The sequence below is a fragment of the Mobula hypostoma genome, chromosome 3, assembly GCF_963921235.1.
Source record: "Mobula hypostoma chromosome 3, sMobHyp1.1, whole genome shotgun sequence".
NCBI classification, from domain to species: domain Eukaryota; kingdom Metazoa; phylum Chordata; class Chondrichthyes; order Myliobatiformes; family Myliobatidae; genus Mobula; species Mobula hypostoma.
Window position 1 is genome coordinate 209,391,874 of NC_086099.1, and position 25,173 is coordinate 209,417,046.

Consider the following 25,173-nt stretch of genomic DNA (forward strand, 5'->3'; position numbering starts at 1 on the left):
TCATTAGTCAAGGCAATTATGTTACAGTTATACAAGATAGTGGTGAAGTCGGGCTTGAAGTATTACGTACAGTTTTGGATACTCTCTTATAGGAAAGATATTATGCAGAAAAGATTTACCAAGATATTGCCTGACTTTGGGCCAGTCAAAAGGAGAGGTTGTACACTCAAGGACTGTAATCCCTGGAATGTGGGAAAATTGAAGGGTGACCTGATGGAGCTATACAAGGTCATGATATGGGCATAGTGAAAGCACAGACCCCCCCACTCCCCAAGTGAGGGGTACAAAGATCAAGAGGGTACATAGGTTTAAGATCAAGAATGAGAGATTTAAAAGGCTTATCAGTGGCAATTTCCACTCGCAAAGGGTGTTGAGTGTTTGGAATGTATGGCTGCAAATCTTGATTGAGGTGGGCACATTAACAACATTTAAAAGACACCTAAGATAGAGTATGGAAGGATAGTGGAGGCTTAGTGGGTTACAGCCAAATGTGGGCAGATGGGATGAGCTTGCTGGGCAACACAGTCAGCACAGATAAGTGAGCCAAAGGGCGTATTTCCATGCTGAATGAACTAATTTAGAATCTTGGTGAAGAGAGGTTTTAGTTGCACAAAACCCTGGTCAGACATTTTCGCACTGAATCTCAGAGGCTTATATTAGCTTTGCACAGCGTTTGGCCTAGATTCAGCAAAATGATACAGGCTTAAAAGCTTAAATTATAACAGGATGCATAATTTTGCTTGTGGTTCCTCATGTTCAGATTAAGATCCAAACCAATTAAAGTATTTAAAATAAAAGCAGCAAAAAGGAAGTACAAGTAAGGAACTGGAAATAAAATCCTCAATTCTGGAGATCAGCAAATAGATTCAAAGAAGGAATAAATGTAAAATAAAAACGAGGTCTTTTTTACAACTCCAAGGTTGATCCTCCCCTCGGGTGTAGATTTTGCTTATACACTCTATGACCATATGTGCTTCCTTAGGTGCAAACAACAGGAATTCTGCAGATGCTGGAAATTCAAGCAACACACATCAAAGTTGCTGGAATGCAGCAGGCCAGGCAGCATCTCTAGGAAGTACAGTTGACGTTTCAGGCCGAGACCCTTCGTCAGGACTAACTGAAGGAAGAGTTAGTAAGAGATTTGAAAATGGGAGGGGGAGGGGGAGATCCAAAATGATAGGAGAAGACAGGAGGGGGAGGGATGGTGCCAAGAGGGATGTCCGCCAGAGAAAGCAGGATCTCCCAGTGGCCACACATTTTAATTCCACATCCCATTCTGACATGTCTATCCACGGCCTCCTCTACTGTAAAGAAGAAGCCACACTCAGGTTGGAGGAACAACACCTTATATTCCGTCTGGGTAGCCTCCAACCTGATGGCATGAGCATCGACTTCTCTAACTTCCGCTAATGCCCCACCTCCCCCTCGTACCCCATCCGTTATTTATTTTTATACACACATTCTTTCTCTCACTCTCCTTTTTCTCCCTCTGACTATACCCCTTGCCCATCCTCTGGGTTCCCCCCCCCCGTCTCTCTCCCCGGACTTCCTGTCCCATGATCCTCTCATACCCCCTTTGCCAATCACCTGTCCAGCTCTTGGCTCCATCCCTCCCCCTCCTGTCTTCTCCTATCATTTTGGATCTCCCCCTCCACCTCCTACTTTCAAATCCCTTACTCACTCTTCCTTCAGTTAGTCCTGACGAAGGGTCTCGGCCTGAAACGTCGACTGTACCTCTTCCTAGAGATGCTGCCTGGCCTGCTGCGTTCACCAGCAGCTTTGATGTGTGTTCCTTAGGTGCTCTGGCTTTCTCCTCTTCCACTGAAAGATGAGCTGGTCTATTAATTGGCCATTGTAAATTGCTAAACATAAGTGACAAAAGAATCAAAAGTGAACTCATAGGCATCAGAGAGAGAGTAAGTCACAAGATTACAGGGAAATCAACAGAGGAAATGGAACAGCTGCAAATACCATGTTGGTAGAAGACAAGGACTAAATGAGCCAAAGTGCTGAAGATTTATGATGGCATAATGGTGCAGTCATCTCTCAGCATGTCTGGAGAAGAGGAGTTTCAGAGTTGTACACTTTGATAATAAATAAACCTTTGAATTTTTTGCATGTGACCCAGGTTCAATTCTGAAATCAACTTATGTCTGCACAGCTTTTTCAAATCACTCTGAAACTACAAATTTCAGTATATATCTGGAGTGATGACTGTGAAAATCTTTAAATATATACAAGAACAGTAACAGAAAACTTCATGACATGATAAAATTTGCAATACATTGATCTGAGCCCATTTTTCCTACAGATTAATTTGTATAACTCATATTTGCTAATTATGAACTTGTAGCACAAGCTGTGCAGAATGAAAGTAAAAATATACTTCTAATTTATTTGAAAATTTATTTTCTTGATGTACACATATAGCATAAAATACTATAGATTTTTCCATGACTCAAAGCTAGAAAGGAATTATCCGTTATCTATCTTCTCCAAAGCACAGAAATTTTGCGGCAGGCAGGAGTTTCAAGTCGTGCTCTCTAAGCTCTCCTGAAGAAGCACAAAGAAATTGGCAAAGTTGAGGATCAGAAACACAGTGGTTGGCCACAGAGAATGAGTGCAGCAGACGAGAGATACATCAAACTGACATTCCTTCTAAATCTGAAAAGGTCCAGGACTGCTATCAGTTCTGAATTCACAGAAACTACTGAAATCAAGTACACCCCTCTATAGTCCGAAGGAGTCTTGTCAGAAATGGTCTTCATGGAAGAGTTGCTGCCAAAAAGCCATTCCTCCAAAGTGGAAAGAAAGCCAAAATACCTACCCACAAAAATACAAGAACGTGGGTACTCAACAATGGTCCGTAGAAGAGCTGGAGAACACTACATGGATGACTGTCTGCAGCCAACAGTGAACCATGGAGAATGTTCCCTCCAATTTTGGGGTGGCTTTTCTACAAATGGAGTTGGTTAACTCTCCCCCCACCTTTTAAATCTACTCCTCAGCTTTTTTTCTCCAGTCCTGCTGAAGGGTTTCAGCCCAAAACATCGACTGTACTTTTTTCTATAGATATTGCCTGGCCTGCTGAGCTCCTCCAGCATTTTGTGTGCATTGCTCAAGTTTCTAGCATCTACAGATTTTCTCTTGTTAGTGATCTGGTCAGTATTAATAGAATCCTCAATGCTGAGAAGTACAAGCAGATTCTCATCCATCACACAATACCATTAGGGAAGCATCTCATCAGTCCCAATTTCATTCTGCAGCAGGACAATGACCCCAAACACACAGCCAAGGTTATAAAGAACTATTTTCAATGAAAAGAACAAGGAGTTCTGCAACAGAAGCTATGGTCTCCACAGCGCCCTGATCTCAGCATCATTGAGACTGTCTAGGATTACCTGGACGGACAGAAACAAGCATGACGTGACAGCCAAAGTCTGCAGAAGAACTGTGGTAAGTCATCCAAAATGCTTGGAACAACATACCAGACAATTTTCTTATAGAACTGCACAACTGTGTACTTAAGAGCATTGATGCAGTTTTAAAGGCAAAGGATGGTCATGCCAAATAATGATTTTAGTTTTTTACTGTTTACTGCTCTTTATAGTAATATTTTTGATACTTAGAAACTTTTCATTATTTTTGAAAGCATCTTCACTTTACACAATATTTTTTATATGCGCCTTAAGACTTTTGCACTGTACTGTAGATCTAACAGCAGCAGTGCAGTCACATGGTAAATATTTTCTTCAGCTATTCTTATATTTTATACAAAGGTAGGGACATCCACCAGGGATTTCAGGACAGTGATCTTTAAAATCCCATTAAACAGGCAGGAGCAGTTCTTTAGTATACCTTAAGTTGCAACTTTCTATAAAACAGGACTCCATTATGACCACAATATATTGGAAACATTAATCAAGATCATATTCTTCATTTCTTACATTTACATTTTTTTTTTAAACGCCAATTGCTGGCAAATCCAAAGTATAACCAGAAAATGCCAGAGACACCCAGCAGGTCAGACAGCATCTGTGGGAAGAAACACACAATTTAAGTTACTGTTTCAGGTTCAAGACCCTCTGAGTTCTGACAAACGACAATAGGACCCAAAATGTTAACTGTTTCTCTTCCTACAGATGCTTCCTGGCCTCCTGAGTGTTTGAAGCTTTTAGTTTATTCATTTGCAGGATTCCTGTGGATAATTAAGTGCTCCTGAATCCTGGAATATCTGGGGCAGCTGCATAACCTCAAGCTTTTTCTTTTAATATTTACAAAATAGTAGCATTCTAAATCAATTATATAACACTAATAGATATTGATTTCCCAAGAACGCTGCACATGCCTACATGGAATTCTTATTGAACAGTGTCTTCTGAATCTCAACCCTTTTCCTGAAAGATATTTCAGCTGGCACCTGTCTTGCCTTTAACTCTATGCTAATTGTTATTTTAGTTCTAATTCAATAGTATATTTGAATGCAATATCACCACACCGGCTTAAAACTAAGTTTCAATGGTCAAGCAAATATAGTTCCAGAGTTAGCATCTTCAGCAATGCCCAGAGAAAGCCACACTTTAATCCAAAGCAAAGTTAGTTCATCAGCTTCCTCACTGCTGTTTGGGCAGACATTTGGGGTTAAACTGTCCGGTGCATCTCCCTCAAAGAGACTATATATTACACTTCAAAGTAATAAATCCACGGGATTTGAGGAAGAATCTTCTCACCTATAAGACAGTGTGAATCTGAAATACCCTCCCTGAAGCAGCAGCAAAGACAGAGATTCTAACAACATTTACATAGCCAGATGAGCACTTGAATCACAGTAGCATGAAAGCCTAAAGTCAAATGGTGGTAGATGTGATCAGTGTAAATGGTAGACCAAAGACCTGTTTCTCAGCTGCTTGAATCTATCACAAGATATTGGAGTAAAAGTTCATCTTTAGTTGCATCTTAAACCGATTCATGAATGACCCACACCCCCATCTATCATATAAGAAGTAGGATATTCACTGATAATTGCACAATGTTCAATTTCATTGGCAACTCGTCAGCAAACAAAGTTATGCATAGCTGCAAACTACAAGCCTTGAACCTCATTCAAGCATCAGCTGATATGTGGCAAAGAACAGTCATGCCACAAAAGTACCAGGCAATGTCCATTTCTATCCAGGAGAGAGTACCTGTGCCTGACACTTAACGGCAGTACCATCAAGGTGTTCGCCACCGTTAACAACATGGATGACACTACTGGCCAGAAACTTAAATGCACCGGTCATGTAAGTCCTGTTGCTACAAAAGGAGATCAGAAGCTGAGTATCCCGCGATGACATGAGTACCTACCGACACCTAAAAAATTTACACCATTTACATCTTACTGATCCTGACTTGGAAATATACTGCCATTCGCTCAATGTTGCTGAGATCTTGAGGCTCCCTTCTCAACAGCATTGCAACAGTACATTTACTGAAAGTGTGACTCTTCAAGAAGACAGCTCACCATCACCTTTTCAAGGATAATTAGGAATGAACAATTCATGCTGACTTGGCCAGTGATACACAGATTCCCCACAATTAATAAATAATCAGAGAACCTATTTCAAAGACATTGATTCAAGGAAGAATATTTTATGGGAAATATTTAGGAACCAACTAGATACTGCACAAGGAAAATAAAGGGATCACTCAGAATGGATAAGTCAAGATGAACAGTAACTTCTTTGCATATGCAAATGTAGCTTGCATGGTTTGGATCCGAAAGCTCCCTATATCAGAGGTGTTGAAGCCTATATCTTAAAGAGCTCCGCTAATGCTCTCAAGATCATATACGATGTGTAGACAACAGTACTTGGTGGCATTTGGCCTTCGGGCAACTGCTCAGGCAGTCCTGTTTCAGGCTTTCAGAAATTTTTAACATCTGCTTCTACAGCAGTGTAAATTTTAGCTGCAAAATAAGTGAATGATGGATAGATAATAAGCAAAAACCTGATAGGCAATAGCTATGAACAGAAGTTTAAAAGTTATACAATATAAAATATATTATACTAATATAAGTTTGTGTTTCTCTTTTATTAAACTAATAATACTGAATCCTCTTCTATAACAAATACTTCACACCAGAGTAAGTCCCTAGGAGAATTCCTAGTAGTAAAGATCACCTGTAATGATCCAAGCATTTTGATACCACAGCCAAGAAAGCTTACTAGTGCCTCTACTTCCTCAGAGGCTAGAGAAATTTGACTGTCCATCTCTAATCCTCACCAATTTTTATCAGTGCAGCAAAGAAAGCACCTTATCTGGCTGCGCCATGGTTTGTTATGGCAACTACTCTGCACATGATTGCAAGAATCTGCAGAGAATTGTGGACACAGCTTCATCATGGAAATCAGCCTCCCATCCAAAGACTCTGTCCATACTTCTCAATGCCTCAGTAAGGTAGCCACCATAATCAAAGACCCCACCCTCCCCAGACATTCTTTCTTCTCCTCCCTTCCCATTGGGCAGAGGATAGAAAAGCCTGAAAGAACATACCACCAGGTGCAAGAATAGCTTCTGCCCAACTGTTATATGAGTATTGTATGTTTCCCTAATATGCTAAGATGAACTCTTGATCTTAACAATCTACATTGTGACTCTGCAACTTACTGTCTACCCGCACTGCGCTTTCTTTACACTGCACATTTTATTCTGCATTTTACTTTGTACTACTTCATTTCACAGTTGCAATAAATTGATATGTATGGAAAATATACAGGACAAGTTCTTCCCTGTACCTCAGTATGCAACAATAATAAATCAAGGTTACCAATAACTGTCCCAAAATTTAACTAAAAATATGCATAATCAATTAAATCAAATACTGCTTTTCAAACATCAAATTCAAAACTTGTAACATCCAATGTGATTTTAGCATTTCACACAAAGACTGAAAAGATCAGAAATCAGTTTGCCCACTTGCACTAAGTTTATCTTAAATCTCAAAGGACGCATTGACAAATATAGTTAGAAAAAATTCTAACCTCTCCCACTGTAGGATCATTTGATACTGGTTTTTGCTTCTTGTTTTTTTGCTGCAAGACCTTCTGTTGCGCTCTGTCTCCTGATGCAGCCTGAGCAGTAGATGCACTTTGAGCAGTCTGTTTCATTCGAGTTGCATTTGTAGTTGAGACAGTAGATTTTGTCCATGAAACAGTTGTAGCTTGAGCAGCAGGGGCTGACATAGGACGCTGATGTTTCGGAGTACTATTATGAGGGGCAATAGGCAATTCGCGGAGGTTGCTGTTCCGTTGAGGAGAGGCCTGGAATTGATTTGGAAGCTTATTCATGTTTTGCATACCAGGCATATTCTGCAGGTAACAGAAATGTATAGGAATATTTCAGATAAAAGTTTAATCAAATAAAAGTCACTGATTTTAAAAGTTCCACATATCATCAAAGTGGCATCAAACCTATCACTTAAGAAAACAATTAAGCTATGCCTTTTATGAACAGATATGTTAAGAGTTAGTAAAATGTCACAATATTCTCATATTTCATTCCCTTTTGGGCTTTACTTTGCCAAATTTTAATGAAATGTTGAAAAATCAGTTTAATTCTGAGCTCTACCATCAAGGGTATGGGGGTACAGTGGCTATGTAGTGGATTGGCAATTCTCAATTAATTAGTGAGTGACACATTTGAGTTCAACAATGGCAGCTAAGCAAGTTAAATAAAGTAAGAACTTAGCAGAACCAGAAATTGGCCACTCAGCCCATGTGCCGACTCTGCCATAGTAGAAGGTTAATAGATTTTACCTCAGTGACATGTGCCAGCATTTACCTCATCCTTCTTAGCTCCCTTAAAATCTGAACACATATTAAGTTCAATATTGAACATACTCAGTGACCGAGTATGCACGCAAGCCTACTGGGTAGAGAATTCCAAAGATATATTATCTAGATGAAGAAATTTCTCATCTCTTTCTGAAAAGGCTAATATTGCATTTTGAGATTGTGAATATAGATTGTAGATCTATATGTCTAGTCAAGCTCCTGAAGGTGGAATAAAAAGTCTTCAAGGGCAATTTGGGTTGGACTTGCCAGTGATCCACAAACCCTTGAACAAATTATTTAGAAAATGTGTAAGCAGGAAATGGCCCTAGGTAGGACAAAACAACTTTCAGCTATTAAATTGATTCACCAATTCTAACTGCTCCCACCCAGCAGGCAAGTAATTAATATCGATCACATACACTCTAAACACAAATGAGAACTTAAGGAACATGTGAAAGAAAATGGCGAGATGATGATATAAAATGACTGAAGTATATTTCAACCAGAATACATTTTAATTAGAGATACATAAGCCTTTTTGACTTGAGGATGAAAGGCTTTAAAATGATGCTTTCATCTGGAAAAACCAGCATTACAATTCAAATTTAAATATTCCAACTTTATATACAAGGGTAAATGAAAAATCTTTTTTTTTTAAATTTACTTCAATGATAGTCTTATTTCTGGACAAGTTGTTGGCATTAATGGAAAGCAACTTAAAATTGTTGCTTCCAAGAGCAGAAAAGGTCACCAAAACAAGACAGAAGGGAATCTGGTTTTGGTCAAGGTATGAAATTAGGATTTTTAAGTTAGTAGGTCATAAAGAATCAACTCAAGAAGTGACTGATCTATTGTGCACCAAACAGCACTACTGAAATGAAAATAGGGGATTTTGGTTAATTGGGCCATTAGTTAATCCGGGCAGCCGCTGTTCAAGAACAAAAATGAATCAAGAAAATAGCCAGGACTCCCTTCGTTTATTTGGGATATTATGCCACTCAATTGGGGCAGGGTACTGTTGCTGAAGTTTCTAACTAGCACCAGTCAAAATGAATTTGTGTAGCCATCAAACCTTACACCATGCTTAGAGTGAACAGTTTTTAAATAGCATCAGTTGCATGTGTTTGTGTTCAAAAAACAGTGATTTTTGTCACTGATAGTTGATGAGAAATAAGCAGTAAGACAATCCGAAATAGTTTTGCTCACTGCAGTTTCAAGCATTCAAGCTTAGAGATGCCAGAAACAGCTGGGAGTGAAAATGAAATTTCACTACTTCAGCGAGTTAAGCATCACAAACAATTTGAAGTTATCGACAACCACCTTAAACATTACAATGAAAATGAAGATTTGGAGGATGACATTGTTGACAGCATTATATGAAGGCATCAATTATCTGCATTAAGTATCTGCGCTGATTTGTTCATTTACAATCAAAAGGACACAGCAGCACATGGTATATTTCTCCTGCTGATAAATATTAAAGACTACAGGTTTATAGTACTATAGTTGTACGGTTAGTGTTCTAATTTGATCTGTATTTAATTTAAGTACATAATTTGTCACTCAGTTAAATCGTAGTTCATCTTTTGTATACATTTTTAACTATTTTCATGAAACTTTAGCAAATTGGGGCAGCCGCTTAATTGGGCCAAAATGTACTGGTCTCAATGTGTCCCAATTAACTGGAATCCACTGTATACCCTGACTTGGAAAAATATCATTTGATTATAATCTTCATTTATCAGCAATGTGAAAAGACTTTCATATAGACTGCCACAAATCAAGTCATTACCACCTTCTGAAGGCATAAGATCTTGGCTTTGCTCAAGATGTTTACATGTTACGAATGAACTACAATAAATGGGATAGATGACTAAAAGTTTTGTTAAAAGATTTATTTTGCAGACAACTCTAAAAGACTAGGTAATTCACATAATACTGACAGGGCTCAAATTAATTTGAAATATCCAACAAATTATCCCACTTAACCAGAGTTCATTACAAAACAAACATCTAAAGGGTAGTCTTGTGCTTGGTTCCATTTCCTAGTATTTGCATCAAAACGTGGAAACAAAATGCTGGGGCTATTCAGAATTCCTGAGCCACTCCAGTGAATGGGGATTTGTCTGGAAGCAGTCACAAAGTGAGTCAAATACATATAAAGAATAATAATTGAAATTACGGTACAATGCTCCTACAAATTAAGCAAATTCCTATACAAGGCATTTTTTTTTCCTTTGTCGTTCTTAAAAAATAGGCTGAGTACTAAAGGGTGGAGTAGTCAAATTCGAATTTTCCTCTTTCCCCTGCAAATTAACTAATACGGACATCCCAAAACAAACCAAAAATAAGCGAGATTATTTCCAACTTGTTTTGCAGTGATAGTAAAAGAAAATAGTGGAAATACTGTCAGTACAGTAATCAAATGGATTTTCATTCTCATCTTTTTCTTACAAAAAAAGAGTACTCCAGCTGTTAATTTTTCCTAAATGAACTAGTTTAGTTCAGTACTTAAAATTGCACATGAACTACCTACAATTTGCTGATAAATGCAAAATGTTCCTAACCTAACGTCAAGATAACTCTTAAGTAAGGCAATCCATGTGCTGAAAAGGAGCATTTACCACATCTGAATCAAATTACAAATATTGAAGCTGTCACCTCAGAAGGCAGGAATTTCCTCAAATAGAAGGGATTGGGTAGGTTTAGCCTCTCCTGGCCCTCCACCTGCTCCAGTTCTGGTTGATCAAGATTAAGCCAATTTCAGGGTGATGTGAAAAATTTAATTAACAAGTTTGGATCTGTAGGGGGCAACAGACCCAAAGAAAAGCAGGTACTTTTCCCAGAAGTACAGAAGACATTACCACGCTTCCAAACTTCGCAAAAATCACTGAATCTTATGGCTGCTAATTAAATGTTAGCAAAAAAGTAAATTATGTATTAAATTTATCATATTAAAAAAGGTTCAAAATTGAATTGAAAATTAAAAGTTAAAACAAAATAGTCTACCGACTGCATGCACAAACTTCAAAGTAAATTTCTAACATAATTTGAGAAAACTGCCAGAAGGCAGAGGATCAAAAGATGATGGTTCCCAAGACCACTTGAAGGCACCATTATTTTCTCACCAACCTTACTGGTCAGTTAGACTGTCGGGCAGATGCTAAAGAAATCTAGTCTTTTATATTTGCACTGCATGCAGCACATGAGCACAAACGTCCCACCGGCTTTGTTCATCTATCAACCTTTCTTCCTCTCCCCATCCTGCGCAATACTAAATCTCCTTATTTTTCTCTCTCACTTGCTTCACACATCAAATATTTAATTTTTGAGAAGCTTTTTCCAATGTTAAGTAGCCATGCACCACATCCTGAGAGTTTACACTATGGACCCAGTTCACCACAGTTTCATTTTCGATTGGACATTAGTTACCAGCTATCCCAATACTTTACAGTTCCTGCTGAAATCTGGGATTTAGTATAAATGTCAAAGGCTCAGTTGCTAAGGTATGTAAGTGGCAGCATCATTAGGGATACTGGAAGTAAGGACAGTCAGATCTGGTGACTGCTTTCAAGCAGTGCTGAGAATCACATCTGTTTGAGACCATAGATACAGAGCAAATTAAGTTGTAGGATGGGCTCACATTTTAACAATTTGAAGGTGATGCACACAATAAGTTGAGCATTTATAATCTGTTTTCATATGTTTATTTAGGACATTAAAGCAGATTTATGAGGATTAGTGCAATTGGATGGCTGATGATCAGTGGGGACTTGCTGAGACAGTAGGCCCATTGCTGTGCAATATATATGACTCTATGACCAAAGCATGCAATAAATGTGCAACTAATAGTAAAGCTCGAATTTGCTTGTGTTAGAAATGCTGAATAGATAACCTGAGAATGAATGACATGCCCAAATCTCATTCAAGACAAAATCTCTTTTATACCAGGTAATGCTGCCACAAGGGTTAAATAGGAATTTTCTGAAGCATGAATTGCAAAGTTGCTGACATCAGCAAAATTGAAAGCAAGTCAAATAAAGTCACAAATAAATTCAAGATTTGAAATAGTTATTGAACAGTATTCAGGTGTTAAATATACAAGTATTAAATAGCACTGAAGGAAGCAATTAAAATAGAAACTTAAGTTGTATGTATAGTTTTCTAGGCAATGGATATTGGGCTACTGCTTTTATAGTAAGAAATCATGCAAATTATTGATGCTGTGCTTGGGTGCAAAAATGAGTATTAGGTGCACTATCAATGGGAAAATATTTATAAATGTAGGAATAAAATCAAATTCTAAGTTAGACCAAATATATTACTTAGTGATTAGTCATTTCCACTTTGGAAGCTATTTTTGTGAGTGTGCAACTGAAATTAGACTTGTATTTGATTACCTTTTCCAACAAGAACATGTTTCCAAAATTATTCATGGGGCTGGTGAAGTTGATCCAAGTCGAGGAAAACTGTTCACAATGAAAAAAGCTTAAAAAATTATGGGGTGGACAGAATTCAGACAGGTATATTTTACATAATGAAAACAGAGATAAGAAACCAAGGAATACTTTTGAAGTAAAGATGATAAACTGATTAAAAATGAGAGGAAATGGGAAATAGAATAAAAAAGCTAGAAGATGGAGTTGAGAATAACTAAAAAGAGATCTGTCGTTTGAATCAAATGACCTTTATAATTCTTAAAAATTTATATGCTCCAATAAACCTGTATTGATTTTTTATTCTCAAGTCCTTTATTCCACGTCAGTTTTGCAGTTCTTCACATTATGCTCAATCTTAGATGCCCTGAAGCTACAGGCCATGAAGCTTGATGACTGACAAATTACCAGAAACTGTTTGTCTTCTGCAACCAGTGGCTAACCACAGAACAGAAGCTTCAACTGATAGTTGACAGACTGTTCAGAAAGCAACTGCTTACAAGGTAATAATCTTGCAGTGTATGTCTGAATGCACGACATTGGAGATCTCTTCAAATAACAGGCCTTTACACAAAATAGTATCAGAATATCAAGACCCCTCTACTGATGTCATTTCTCTTTTCTGAGGCAAACAACTCAGAAACTGATAAGTTCTTTGATCAAAGGACTACCTTTCATTACAAGCAGCAATTGTTCATTTTCTGCTGAGGAAATGGGGTCACTGTGTTGTCAATAATTAAGTGAAAACACACCAATAACTCTAAACCCAAAGCCACACACCAAGAGTAAATGTACCTGCTAGAATTTTGCTTTCAGGTAACTGAGCAGTTAAATTATAAAACAGTTAAAATTAGGTTTCATACTTTATAATTTCAAGAAACTTTTCTGAAATGAAAACAGTGCTTACATGTCGAAGCTTCATTATATTCTGCCGTTGTGGGCGTTGAGGTCGCTTGTCATTTACAGATGTGTTAAGAATCTGTAAGTGCGGCCTAAACTGGTGTGGAGCATTGGGAATGATCGGCTGGGGAGAACAACTATTCTGGTGTTGTGGCAATGGCTGCAACTGCATGGGAGGCTGAAAAATTAAAAAAAAAAGGTTAATATTTCAGTAACAGGAAAGCATATTCACCTGTGTTCAGAAACAAACTTACTGTAATTTACAGTATATTTTATGTTTTGCACTGTATTGCTACCACAAAATAACATATTTTACAACATATAACAGTAGTAATAAACCTAACTCTGATTATGAACAAACACATACTCAGTGGCAAATTTATTAGGCTCAGGAGTGGAACCTTGTGTGCTCTTCTGCTGCTGTAGCCCACCCACTTCAAGGTTCGATGTGTTGTCCATTCAGAGGGGCACTTCTGCACACCACCGTTTCAATACATGGTAATTGAATTACTGTCACATTCCTGTCAGCTTGATCCAATCTGGCCATTCTCCTCCGACCTCAAAAACAAAGTGTTTTCACCCATGGAACTGTCATTCACTGGATATTTTTTCCATTTCGTACAATTCTCTTAAACTGTACAGACTGTTGTGCATGAAAATCCCAGGATATCAGAATCTACCACGCCTGGCAACAAAGATTATTCCACATCTAAGTTGTTTAGATTACATTTCCTCCCCATTCTGATGATTGGTGTGAACAACAACTGAACCTCACATGTTTGGCTGATTAGATATACTTATTAAACAATTGTACAAGTGTACCTAATAAAGTCGTCACTGAGGGTATGTCATCATAGAGAGATGCTGCGTGGAAACAGAGACACTTCAGCCCACTAAGTTTGCATTAATAATCAATCGCCAATTTAGACACACCATAAATTCTCTGATGCATTATATAGTCTCTCCCCACAACCACTCGCAAACCTACCACTTCACCTACACACTAGAGACAATTTACAGCTGCCAACTAATGTACCAGCATGCATGTTTTTGAGGTGCGAGAGGAATCTGGAGCACAAGAGGAAACTCGAGCAGTCACAGGGAGAACATGCAAACTCAACACATACAACACCTGGGCTCAGAGTACACAACACCATTTGTTCCTTACTCAAGTCCTGCAAGTGCTCTTTACAATGCCTTGCAGAAGTGCCTGTTATATATTGTGGGAACAGGAATGTTAGTACATAGAAAAAGTAGAGTGTGGAATTCATTTGACTCTTCCACACTCTACTTTTTCTACATTCCAAACAGCCAATTTTTCATTCCACATTGACCAAGTCAAATCATTTTCATTTATTTTTAATTGAGTAAGTGATTACATTAATAGCTAAATGTGTTTACAAACGTGCACCATGATTGCTTCAGTAAACTTAGTACCATGAATATACTGCAGCAATTAGCATTACAATAATCCATATGTTCAAAAATCACACTGAGTTATCCAATAGGTAAAGGTTTATACTGCACATTATTGCTTGATTTATAAAATCAATTGTAACAGAGTCATATAATTAAGTATTTGCTCAATAAACTTAAGATTTTTAATCAGAAAACATTTTGTACAAAAACAAAGGATTTCAGATGCCTATTCTTAAGGATCACTGAATTTAAAATGATGCTTTTGTATTTTACACAGTCTAACAATCAACCAAATGTATTTCCTAGACATATCACCCCTCGGTGCACTATTGACAAAGCTCTATTTACCATGCAGCAGTAGAGGGCGCCCTAATCTTCCTCAATCATGCTCTCCAGACATTTTTCCACAGCAAATGGTGTTAATTTCATGTTCCATGCACACCCAGAACTCAGATGATTCTTTCTGGCAAGCAGTTTCAACTATACTATAACTTATGTGAGTGTTTACTTAGTATACTTTGAATATTGGTTCACAATGCCAATCATTACATTTTTTCAAAGTAACAGATACATTAATGCACTGGAAACTAAAACATGATCCTCACAATTTCAGTGCACAAAATATTCCAAAATTTTCACTAATTTTTATAACATTCCGTTAACAATAAATGGCAACTCTATGTTGGTGTTCATATTTACTGTGCAATTCCTCATACCTGTAAATTTTGCTGAATGTGGGGAGATGGTGGAAATGGCTGTCCAGGTGCTTGTGGAAATTGCTGTCTTGGAGGAATGAATGGTCTTGGTGCTAACGGACCAGGTTGGTTAAAGGGAGGCATTCCCATATGACCTTGGGGCTGAAGATTATTTCTCAGTGAAGCTTCCCTGGGAAACATATGATGTTGTGCCTGCTGGTTGAAACCTGGGTTTGGATGGCTGTACACCATGGGAGGTTGTAAAGACATTGCATGATTGTTCATAAGTGGGGGAGGAGGACTCCGCTGTTCAAACATATGCTGTCCTTGGAATCTTGAATCTGTGAATTCAACCATCCATTAATTATGGGTAGAATGGCACGAAGTTATTACATCTTTAAAACTGCAAATTAAAATTGCTTTGCAAACTCTACGTAGTAAAACAATAATCCAATGTCACTATTTTTAAAACTGTTCACAATTTTCATTATTACAAGAATAAACCATTTTACTGATATCGGCAGCTCTTTTAAAATGCATTGCTCAATTTCTTACCACCAATGAAAAAGGGCTCTCTCTCCTGTGGGTGTGGCCCTCTCCATGGCTCCTGAAGAGGTTGCCTGGGTGGCTGATTAAAGTTAGCAGGGACTGGAATAGGTGGCTGAAATTCTGGCGGATTCTGTTGAAGAAACAACACAGTTATCAACCAGTTGGACCAAATTTCCTCTTGGAATTTTTAATTGGGGCCCTTGCAAATGATTTCAGAATGAGTCCTCACTATTAGGACAATGCATTTGATGGCCATCTAGAACTGCCAAATAATTGCTTTTCAATCCAAAAGAATGTACATTCAAACAATAGACCTCACCAACTTGACTTCTTACATTTCTATATTCCCAACCGCTAATCCATGGGTCTCTTAAAAGTACCCTTGTTAAGAATATGATCTATTCACTTTTAGTGGGTTTTAAAAGCACAGAAGAATGACTCCCAGCTGGAAGAAAAATCAGACTACAAGCAGAAGGTTAACCATGCCATCGTCCTTCTCAGCAATTTGCTTGTTTGTCATTTCTGTGCAAGTGCAAATGTACAAAGGAATTATATGTGACATTAAATCATTGTACATTATAAATAACACATTATACATCATACCTACATATGGGAGAGGAAAAGAGAGAGAAGCACACAGACCTTTCATGACATCTCTTAAAAACAAAATAAGCAAGGCTGTTTTCATCCATTCGCAGAATGACATAATACCTGGCCACTCATTTTATTCTTTCATGGACCCCTTCCAGTTAAGAAATTAACCTTCTGTCATGTGATTCATACACAAACTGTACTCCTGCTTTTCTACCTTGTTAATTATTTGATGTTATCAATGGTAATCCATCTTTTCATATGGAATGATGGCAACTGCTTACAATGGTAAAACAGCTAAAACTTCACATAAGGTGCTCAACAAAAAGTTAATCAAAGGAGGCACAGCCAACCAAAAGGATCAAATGACTATTGTATGACTTATCAGCTTTCTCAATAGCTTCAGCTGTATAGTCACAAAAACCTTTAATTAAATACTTTAACAACACTGTTGAAATCTTACGAATTGTTCAACAAATTAATAGCGTCCGTCTTCAAGGCAGACATTTATTATTAATCCTACTTAAAATGTGAAATATTTATACGTGAAAATAAATCTGATATAGTGGGTGAGCACAAGTTAATTCAACTGACTGTGTTTGGAGCAAAGAAGCAAAACCTAAGTAAATTAAATGATTGCTATACAGCCTGCATTGGTATAACAATACACAGTGAAGGATCTTCAGTTACTGGATATAGATCCCCTTATCTTCCAGACCAGAAGTGACAGTATCAAATGCTTGAAGAAAAAAAGATGTCATGAATAAACCTGTACGCCTATCTCTTTACATTCAAAGGCGCTTTATACAGCAGAGTGGTTATTAACCTGAGAAACATCCCCTGGGCATATTCTGTTTTTTCCTGTGTATGTCTATAAACATATATCCTATAGATCTTTATTTAAGATCGTCATTTCCAAACTAAAGTGTTAACATCCTCCATAACTTATCCTTTTGCTCAAAGCGAATGTTAAGGATAAAGTCTATTGAGACTCAACACATAACAGTTCACTGGAACAATTGTACATCTACAATTATACTATTATTTAAATAACTTTCACAACATGATAATTTTCATTTTCCATTAAACTTAATTTCAAAATGAACTGGTGAGGACAAAGACCTGAAGGCCCCCATTGTAAACATTTTTCTGTATACCTAACACCTATCAGCCAAAGTATTCATTTTCATAGTCCAAGTACATATAATAATTTGAAATATTTAAAAGATACAAATGGAAACTTGGAAATATGGCACATTAACTTTAATTAATATTTTAATTTGTACATTCACCAAGATAACTTTTGAAAGAAGGGTTTGAAGTCTTTTCAGCTGATCTTTCATGTGAAGTATACCAGACTGCAAGCATGTGAATTTGAAATGCAAGAAATGAAATTCTAAAATTCAGTTTTTTTTAACTGTTATTTTCACAAGAAGATTAAAAAAAATGGTGACCAAGGGGCAACTAAACAGCTGATGGGGACAAAATTAAGGTACTTAGTGCATGAACCCAAAGTGAGATGAGATTGCTTTGATGTTATGATTTGCTACCTACTGCCTAAATGGATAAACGAAGCATATTGAAATGAAGCATGTTGAATCAAGAGATGTTTCAAACAATTGAAAAAATATTTGAAAATGAACAATTTATATTGTTATGGGTAAAGGTGCACTATTGCTTTAAAGAGTTAACAGGCACAAGGGCCTGTGCTGCATGGTTCCACAATAATCATCCTCCTGGTACATTATTATGCAAGTGAGTAGAGCAGTAAACTGTACAGATGCTGATAAAATATTTATCAAATTAATGTCAACTTGAGCCTGAAGTTGGGGGCTAACAAAACTTCAAATTTGGCTAGTATCACTTTTGCTAACCACAAAGCATTAAAAACATTCAATTTAATAGCACCTTCATGGATAATATTCCGTCATCCAAAGCTGTTCTGGTCTTTTTTTCACTCTAAAACAATTCATACACTGGCAATTCTGGCACTTGCTGTTGATTCCCAATTAACTCCTTCATTCAAGGGATAGGAAGACAGTAAAGGCTAGCACTGCCAGCAATTTTCTTGAAATAAACAATAATATTATTTAAAAAAACTAAATTCACACCAATTTGCTCTCTATGTTTCTGACCACATAATTCTTATTCACTGTAATTCCACAGAAATGATCTTGTTGCATAAAAATGCCATTATTGTCTGGGTCTTAATGTTGTCAGCTATAGAGTCAAGTGCAAAGACATCACAGTGAAACCAAATTATCTCCAAGTGCAATAGCAATTGATGTGACTCAGTAGCAATTACGAATCATGGCTAATTTACTCTTCAGTCACAAAAGGTGTTGAGGCCACTTGTTCCTTATATAGTTTTATTGTCAGATTAAATGCACACAAATTGAACACTGATCAGATATACACCTGAATCCGCATATTTCAACTATTAACTCACTGTATTCACTGGAGGGAAGATTACATTTATTTTCACAATCCACAATAACAGGGTTAACTAAAAATGCAACTAGTAAATTTTAACTTCAGTTAATGGGCTGAAACACAACAAATCTGCCCGAATTTAGCCTCATAAATGGCACTGTGTGACTTCCGTGCATGAAGTCCAGCAGGAGACCTAGCTTTCTCAGGTTTCTCCAGAACTACGCCAAGGAAATACCTCTTGGAGCCTATCAGCATGTCCAAAAACCCATTGATTTAGGTTGGGTCATGGCTGAGATAGGTGATTTTTTAAAAAATTCTTTTACTTCAATCTTTCAAATTATTCTGTCTTTATGGTTCTCCTAAGTATTATTTTACTTATACAATAAAATTTGTTATTTAACTGAAAAAAATGGCAGACATTTTAAAATTATTAAAACTCTGCTGACTATCAAAAGCTTTTGGAAACAGGACCATCTCAAGTCCATTCAGTGCAAAGGTCATGCTGCTGGATGCGAAGAACAGCAAAACTCACCTTCTGCATTTAGGACAGGTAATTATAGGTGTGGGGAGTACCATATGCAGAGAGAATCGTTAGCAAGTCACGGCCCAATATTAACATCAACAAGCTTTCAACAAACATCCTAAAGCCCTAAACACTTGATTTTAAAGCAATACATTATTTCTACCGACTAGTTTTCCACTGAGAATGCATTTATTAAGATCTGAATTACAATATGCTTAATATCAGAATATATTTTGAAAAGCAAAAATTTGACAAACCTACTGAGAAAGACAAGAGTAATTCCTCTCCAGTATTTATGAGAAAAGAAATCAGTAGAATTTAAGAGGCTTTGCTATGAGTGTTGCTTTGACTTAAAACAATCTTCCAGCAGCTCTTCACAAAACATTTTCTCAAACTGCAGACTCAGAAAACAGTAAATGAAGATCCAAGCTTTAACACAACTTTACATAATCATAAAAATAATGGTGTCAATCAAGAAATAGCAACAGCCATCCTGGTTTCCAGAAAAACTAGATTAAAACTACTTTTATCCAAATTGTTAATATAGTTCTTGCAAATACTCAAAGGCCCAAATGACATCAAGAATTATATGAACAAGAGCTGCCATACAAAGTCTTTTAGAAGCTGCATTAAAATTAATGGAATTTTTTTCTACTTCTTGATATTCAGATAGTATACACAAGCATACAACTCAAATGCAAACCATATTCTTTGCAGCTTCACCGAGCTCTGCTGATGGAAAACAGCGGATATGATTAAATTTGATAGTATGATAATATATGCTAATCATGATTAATCAGATGCCTGGTGGCAAATGGAAGTTGCTTGGTATTATGTCACCTGCATTTTAAATTGTGCACTGTATATGCCAGTCTGACAGTATTTGACAGCTGATGGTACCTAATATTGCATCTGCTCTACTCTGCCCAAGATCTGATGAGAGAAAGTGCCCATCATTTCTTTACCACCTATAAAGGTTATAATTACATGGCTTTCCAAAACATGGCATGAAAACACAAAACACTCAGACTAAAATCTTATATTACCCTGATCACATCTTTCCTATTTTTTAGCAAGGTCCATAACCTAAATGAAATGTAATTTGCTGCAGCAACCTTGTTCATATTCCATTTGCATAAACTGCGATGAGAATCTCTACCCAGGAAATGTCAATCACCCACCACCTGATGTCTTGTACCCTGTAGAAGACAATGCTACTCTCTATGGCTCTGAACAATAACTACAGCATACTACCGATTCTCTCTTAGTTGATATGTTTGATCTGTGTATCTATTATAATCTTGCCTGCAAATTTGGATTCCTCTGTTCATTACTCTACCAGCTATTCTGATTCACAAGAGAGGGCTAGATTTAAAGGCAATTTAGGGGTGGAAATTGCAAATATATTCTACAGCAAATGCATTAACAGAATACTGATGTTTAAATACTGCAATTCCTTCAGGGTCAATAGGAGTGACCCAGATACATTTTGCACAATACTACTGATTCAGAAATACACTGAAGAAGCCAAAAAGAAAAACAAATGCAAAACGATGTAGATACAGCAATGAAATGTCAGGAACTAAATGAATACACAGAATTTAATCAAGCCCTCTGACCTTAACTAATACCACCAAATGGAACAGTGGGAGCATCTCTTCTCTTTTATTTGAAAAATAATACGATGGTGCGTTCATAGAGCAAAATTCTGTCGTATCTATTTTAATAGATTTTGCTTTCTTTAAATCGTATGAAGATCCTGTTACATCTCCTGTCGCTTTCACATTTGTAGAGCTTACAGTAAAATCACCAAACCTATCAAAGCATAAAGCTCATATCAAACATTTCCAGCTGTGCAGGGAACCAACAATGTTTACAGATTCTCAAAACTTTATTTAGCTTTGCTGGTATTTAATTACTATGTTAATACTACTTTACAGAGGTACGTGCAATCAATATTGCAATACAAAGGGAAGCAGCTGCTACTCACCAGGAATCTCTGGGGGCCCACAGCAGGCCTCGGCTGGTTTGGCGTAGGCATCAAGGGCACTGCAATTACAATGAGGGGAGAAAAAAAACACCAGTCATTACCTTTGTGTTCTGACCTTTCAAGGGATTCAGTCGTATTCATTGGAAGAAATTCACACTCAAAGATGAAATGACTTTTATAGTGTACTGAAAGCAAGCTATAACTACTTCTCTCCAATTTCTGGAGCAGAATATCTATACATGAAATATATAAATCATTACTTAACATCATTTGGGTCTGTACCTATAGCAGTTAATGTTGTCAAAACAGGTTTTGACATATGTACACTTCCAATTAAAGACCACTTGATCCCATCACAAACTGATTAAGCAAATCAATTGGCATGTGCATATTTTGACATAATCTGACACTGTTGAAGGAACACTTTTATTAACATTTGTTTTAAAAACAAACTACATATTAACAAAGGAAATATCTTGAAAGATTTAGGAAAAAGAATATGCTTCTGAGGTACACAGAAAAAAAGCTTCAGAGTTAATGAAGGTATATTCATTCTGAGAGTTGGTATTTACTTTCCCCGGTGTTTCATTATTCATAGTTTCCAACTCACCATCCCTTGTATTTTGTTTCCTGAAGGCACAGAAGATATTTAAGTATGGCTCCCTGTGCTAACTGGTAAATACCACTTAATTTGAAAGTACATCTACTAGAGGCCATGCTCTACTTTATACCAAAATTTCAAAAGTATTAAAACAGGGCTTTCTGCTCTTGGTAAGGTCACCCATGCCAAACAGGTCAAAGGGTAGAGGCCATCATTCCTCCAGGTTCAGGGGTTCAGCTCAGGACTAACAACCCTGACTGGTAAAGCAAAATTATCACAGAAACAACAATGAATAATCCTTCTACATCTGAGTGCGATGGTATCCCTGAGTCTCCACTAGGGACTTGACAGTGGTGAAAACTACTGACATGATGAAGGAAGCTCTGAACACTGTAAGAGACAGAGGACCTTCACTGCTGCCCTAAATGCCAGTGGCATAACAAGTACACAAACTGTGTGAACCAACAATCTAACAAGGCAGCCTCTATACAAAATAATTCCTATGACTTAGCTCATTGCTGTAATTTAGAAGTTTATCGGTAGATCAGTAGGACTTGGATCACCTGGACAATATAAACACCCTATGTCACGATGCTGTTCATTGACTACAGCCCATCATTCCCATAGTCCTGATTAATAAGCTACAGAACCTGGGCCTCTGTACCTTCCTCTGCAATTGGATCCTTGACTTCCTAACCGGAAGACCACAATCTAGGCGGATTGGTATTAATAACTTCTCCTTGCTGACTATCAACACTGGTGCACCTCAGGGGTGTGTGCTTAACCCACTGCTCTACTTCCTCTACACCCATGACTGTGTGCCTAGCTATAGCTCAATACCATCTATAAATTTGCTGATGATACAACCATAGTTGGTAGAATCTCAGATGGAAATGAGAGGGTGTACAGGAGAAAGATATATCAGCTAGTTGAATGATGTTGCAGCAACAATCTTGCACTCAGTGTCAGTAAGGCAAAAGAACTGATTGTGGACTTCAGGAAGGGTAAGATGAGTGAACATAAGCCAATCCTCAGAGAGACCAGAAGTGTAAGAGAGTGATCAATTTTAAGTTCCTGGGTGTCAAGATCTTTGAGGATCTAACCTAGTCCCAACATATTGATGCAGCAATAAAGGCGGCAAGATAGTGGCTATATTTCATTAGGAGTTTCAAGAGATTCAGTTTGTCACCTAAGACACTTGAAAACTTCGAAGATGTACCATGGAGAGCATTCTGACAGGCTGCATCACTGTCTGGAATGGGGGGGGGGGGGGGTCTACAGTTCAGGAGTGAAAGAAGCTACAGAAATTTGTAAAATTTGTCAGCTCCTTCTTGGGTGCTAGCCTCCATAGTATCCAAGACATCTTCACAGAGCAGTGCCTAAAAAAGGCGACGTCTATTATTAAGGACACCCATCACCGACGCTGTGCCCTCTTCCCACTGTTACCGTCAGGAAGGAGGTACAGCAGCCTAAAGGCACACACTCAGTGATTTAGGAACAGCTTCTTCCCATCTGCCACCTGAATCCTAAATGGACATTGAACCCATGAATACTGCCTCACATTTTTAATATATTATTTCTGTTTTTGCATGATTTTTAATCAATTCAATACATATATATATTTACTGTAATTTTTTCTACTTTCTATATTTCAAGTATTGTCCTGTACTGCAGCAGCTAAGTTAACAAAGTTCATGACACATGCTGGTGATAATAAACCCAATTCTGATTTCTGATTCTGATAAATCACAGAAACTACACGGTTTTAACATTATTTTCTTATTTGTCAATTATAATAGTGAGTTTTAAAAACAACTTAAATGTTATCAACTGCTCCGAAGTTTATTGCTTTACATTTGTCAACACAAACATTGTCACCAAAAGCAAGAAAATTCTGTAAAATTTCCTTACTGCACTTCGGCATTGGCTATTACAGCCTTACAAGAATCCACTTGAGCACATTAATTTAAACAGTACAACAGAATTGTGATTAAGTTACTGGACTGATGTTCAGAGACCTGGAGTATTGATCTGAAGGCAGCAATTTGAATCCCACCATAGCATCAGGGAATTTAAATTCAGGTAATTAAATAAAAAGCAGGTATCAGAAATAGTGACTATAAAACCAACTGATAAGAAATTTTCCACCAGGAAGAAAATGCACTTTCCTTACTCAACAACTCCATCAACACCATGGTGGTGACTCATCACGGCTGTCAAATGGCCGAGCAAGCCAGGGAGTAATTTCAAACAGCCAATAAATGGCATCTATGTTCTGCAAATGAATAAGTAAAAAAGGAACTGCACAAACATTAATTCTACACATTAATACTAAATAGGCTGTTTGACAGCTTAGGTGCTCAATGTAGACAGTTCCTCAATACATTTGCTACAAAACAACGGTGAACACAAAAAAAAAGCTGAATAATTAAAGGAAGACATTCATAGCAACAGTTTACAGGAGTTCCCAAACTTTTTTTATGCCATGGACCCCTACCATTCTCCAAGGGGTCCATGCACCCCAGTTTGGGAATCCCTGATCGTTGATGAAAAGAGGAGAACCTTAAACTTTCCACAAAGGATTGGACTATAAATACTTACAATATTGTCAGAATTATTCCCTTTTAATTTGGAAGGATTTACTTCGGAATTACTTTAAAAAGACAGACCTCATTTCATCTAATTGCTGAAGTTAGGATTTAAGTAGAAATTTTAACACTTTAAAATTATCGTTGAAAACAGGAAGCTTATTAGAAGTTAGCAAAAAACTATTTAGGGACATAGTGTTGTTTCTAATAGTTTGACATAGTTTGTAATAAATCATTAAAAACAGCAACACTTGGGAACTAAAGTTCAAAACTCCAAGATCAGTAAGTTTGCAGAGGATAGGAAAACTTGTGGCGGTGTGGACAGTGAAGAAGGTCGTCAAAGGCTGCATAGCACGGTGTAGATCAGATGGAAAATTGGGTGGAGTACTGACAGTTTGAATTTAAACCAAGGAAGCGTGAAGTGATGCACTGTGTAAAGTTATATAACAGACGACATACACAATAAACAGTAGGTAGGGCATCAGCAAATGTTAATGAAGAGAGACCTAGAGGTCCAACTCTTGTTGTTCCCTGGAAGTGGCAACACAGGTCAATATGGTGGTGAAGGCAGCTTATGGCATGCTTATCCTCATAGGCCAGGGCACAGAATACAAGAGAAGCTATAAAATGTTGC

The 25,173-nt window shown here is 37.4% G+C and overlaps 1 protein-coding gene across 5 annotated transcripts in view; it reads right to left on the bottom strand.

The window, feature by feature from the left end:
* The window catches only part of rbm33a (RNA binding motif protein 33a), a 186,934-nt gene that overhangs the window by 63,943 nt on the left and 97,818 nt on the right, over window positions 1-25,173 (bottom strand). For 3 of the 5 annotated variants that reach the window (XM_063044427.1, XM_063044430.1, XM_063044425.1), the window contains 6 exons: window positions 21,351-21,409; window positions 15,820-15,943; window positions 15,286-15,605; window positions 13,158-13,328; window positions 12,215-12,283; window positions 7,023-7,349 (listed from right to left, as the gene is read on the bottom strand). In XM_063044427.1, the coding sequence (XP_062900497.1) occupies window positions 7,023-7,349; window positions 12,215-12,283; window positions 13,158-13,328; window positions 15,286-15,605; window positions 15,820-15,943; window positions 21,351-21,409 (1,070 nt within the window). The remainder of the gene's footprint in view (window positions 1-7,022; window positions 7,350-12,214; window positions 12,284-13,157; window positions 13,329-15,285; window positions 15,606-15,819; window positions 15,944-21,350; window positions 21,410-25,173) is intronic. The other 2 variants (XM_063044429.1, XM_063044426.1) reach the window with 1 other exon arrangement.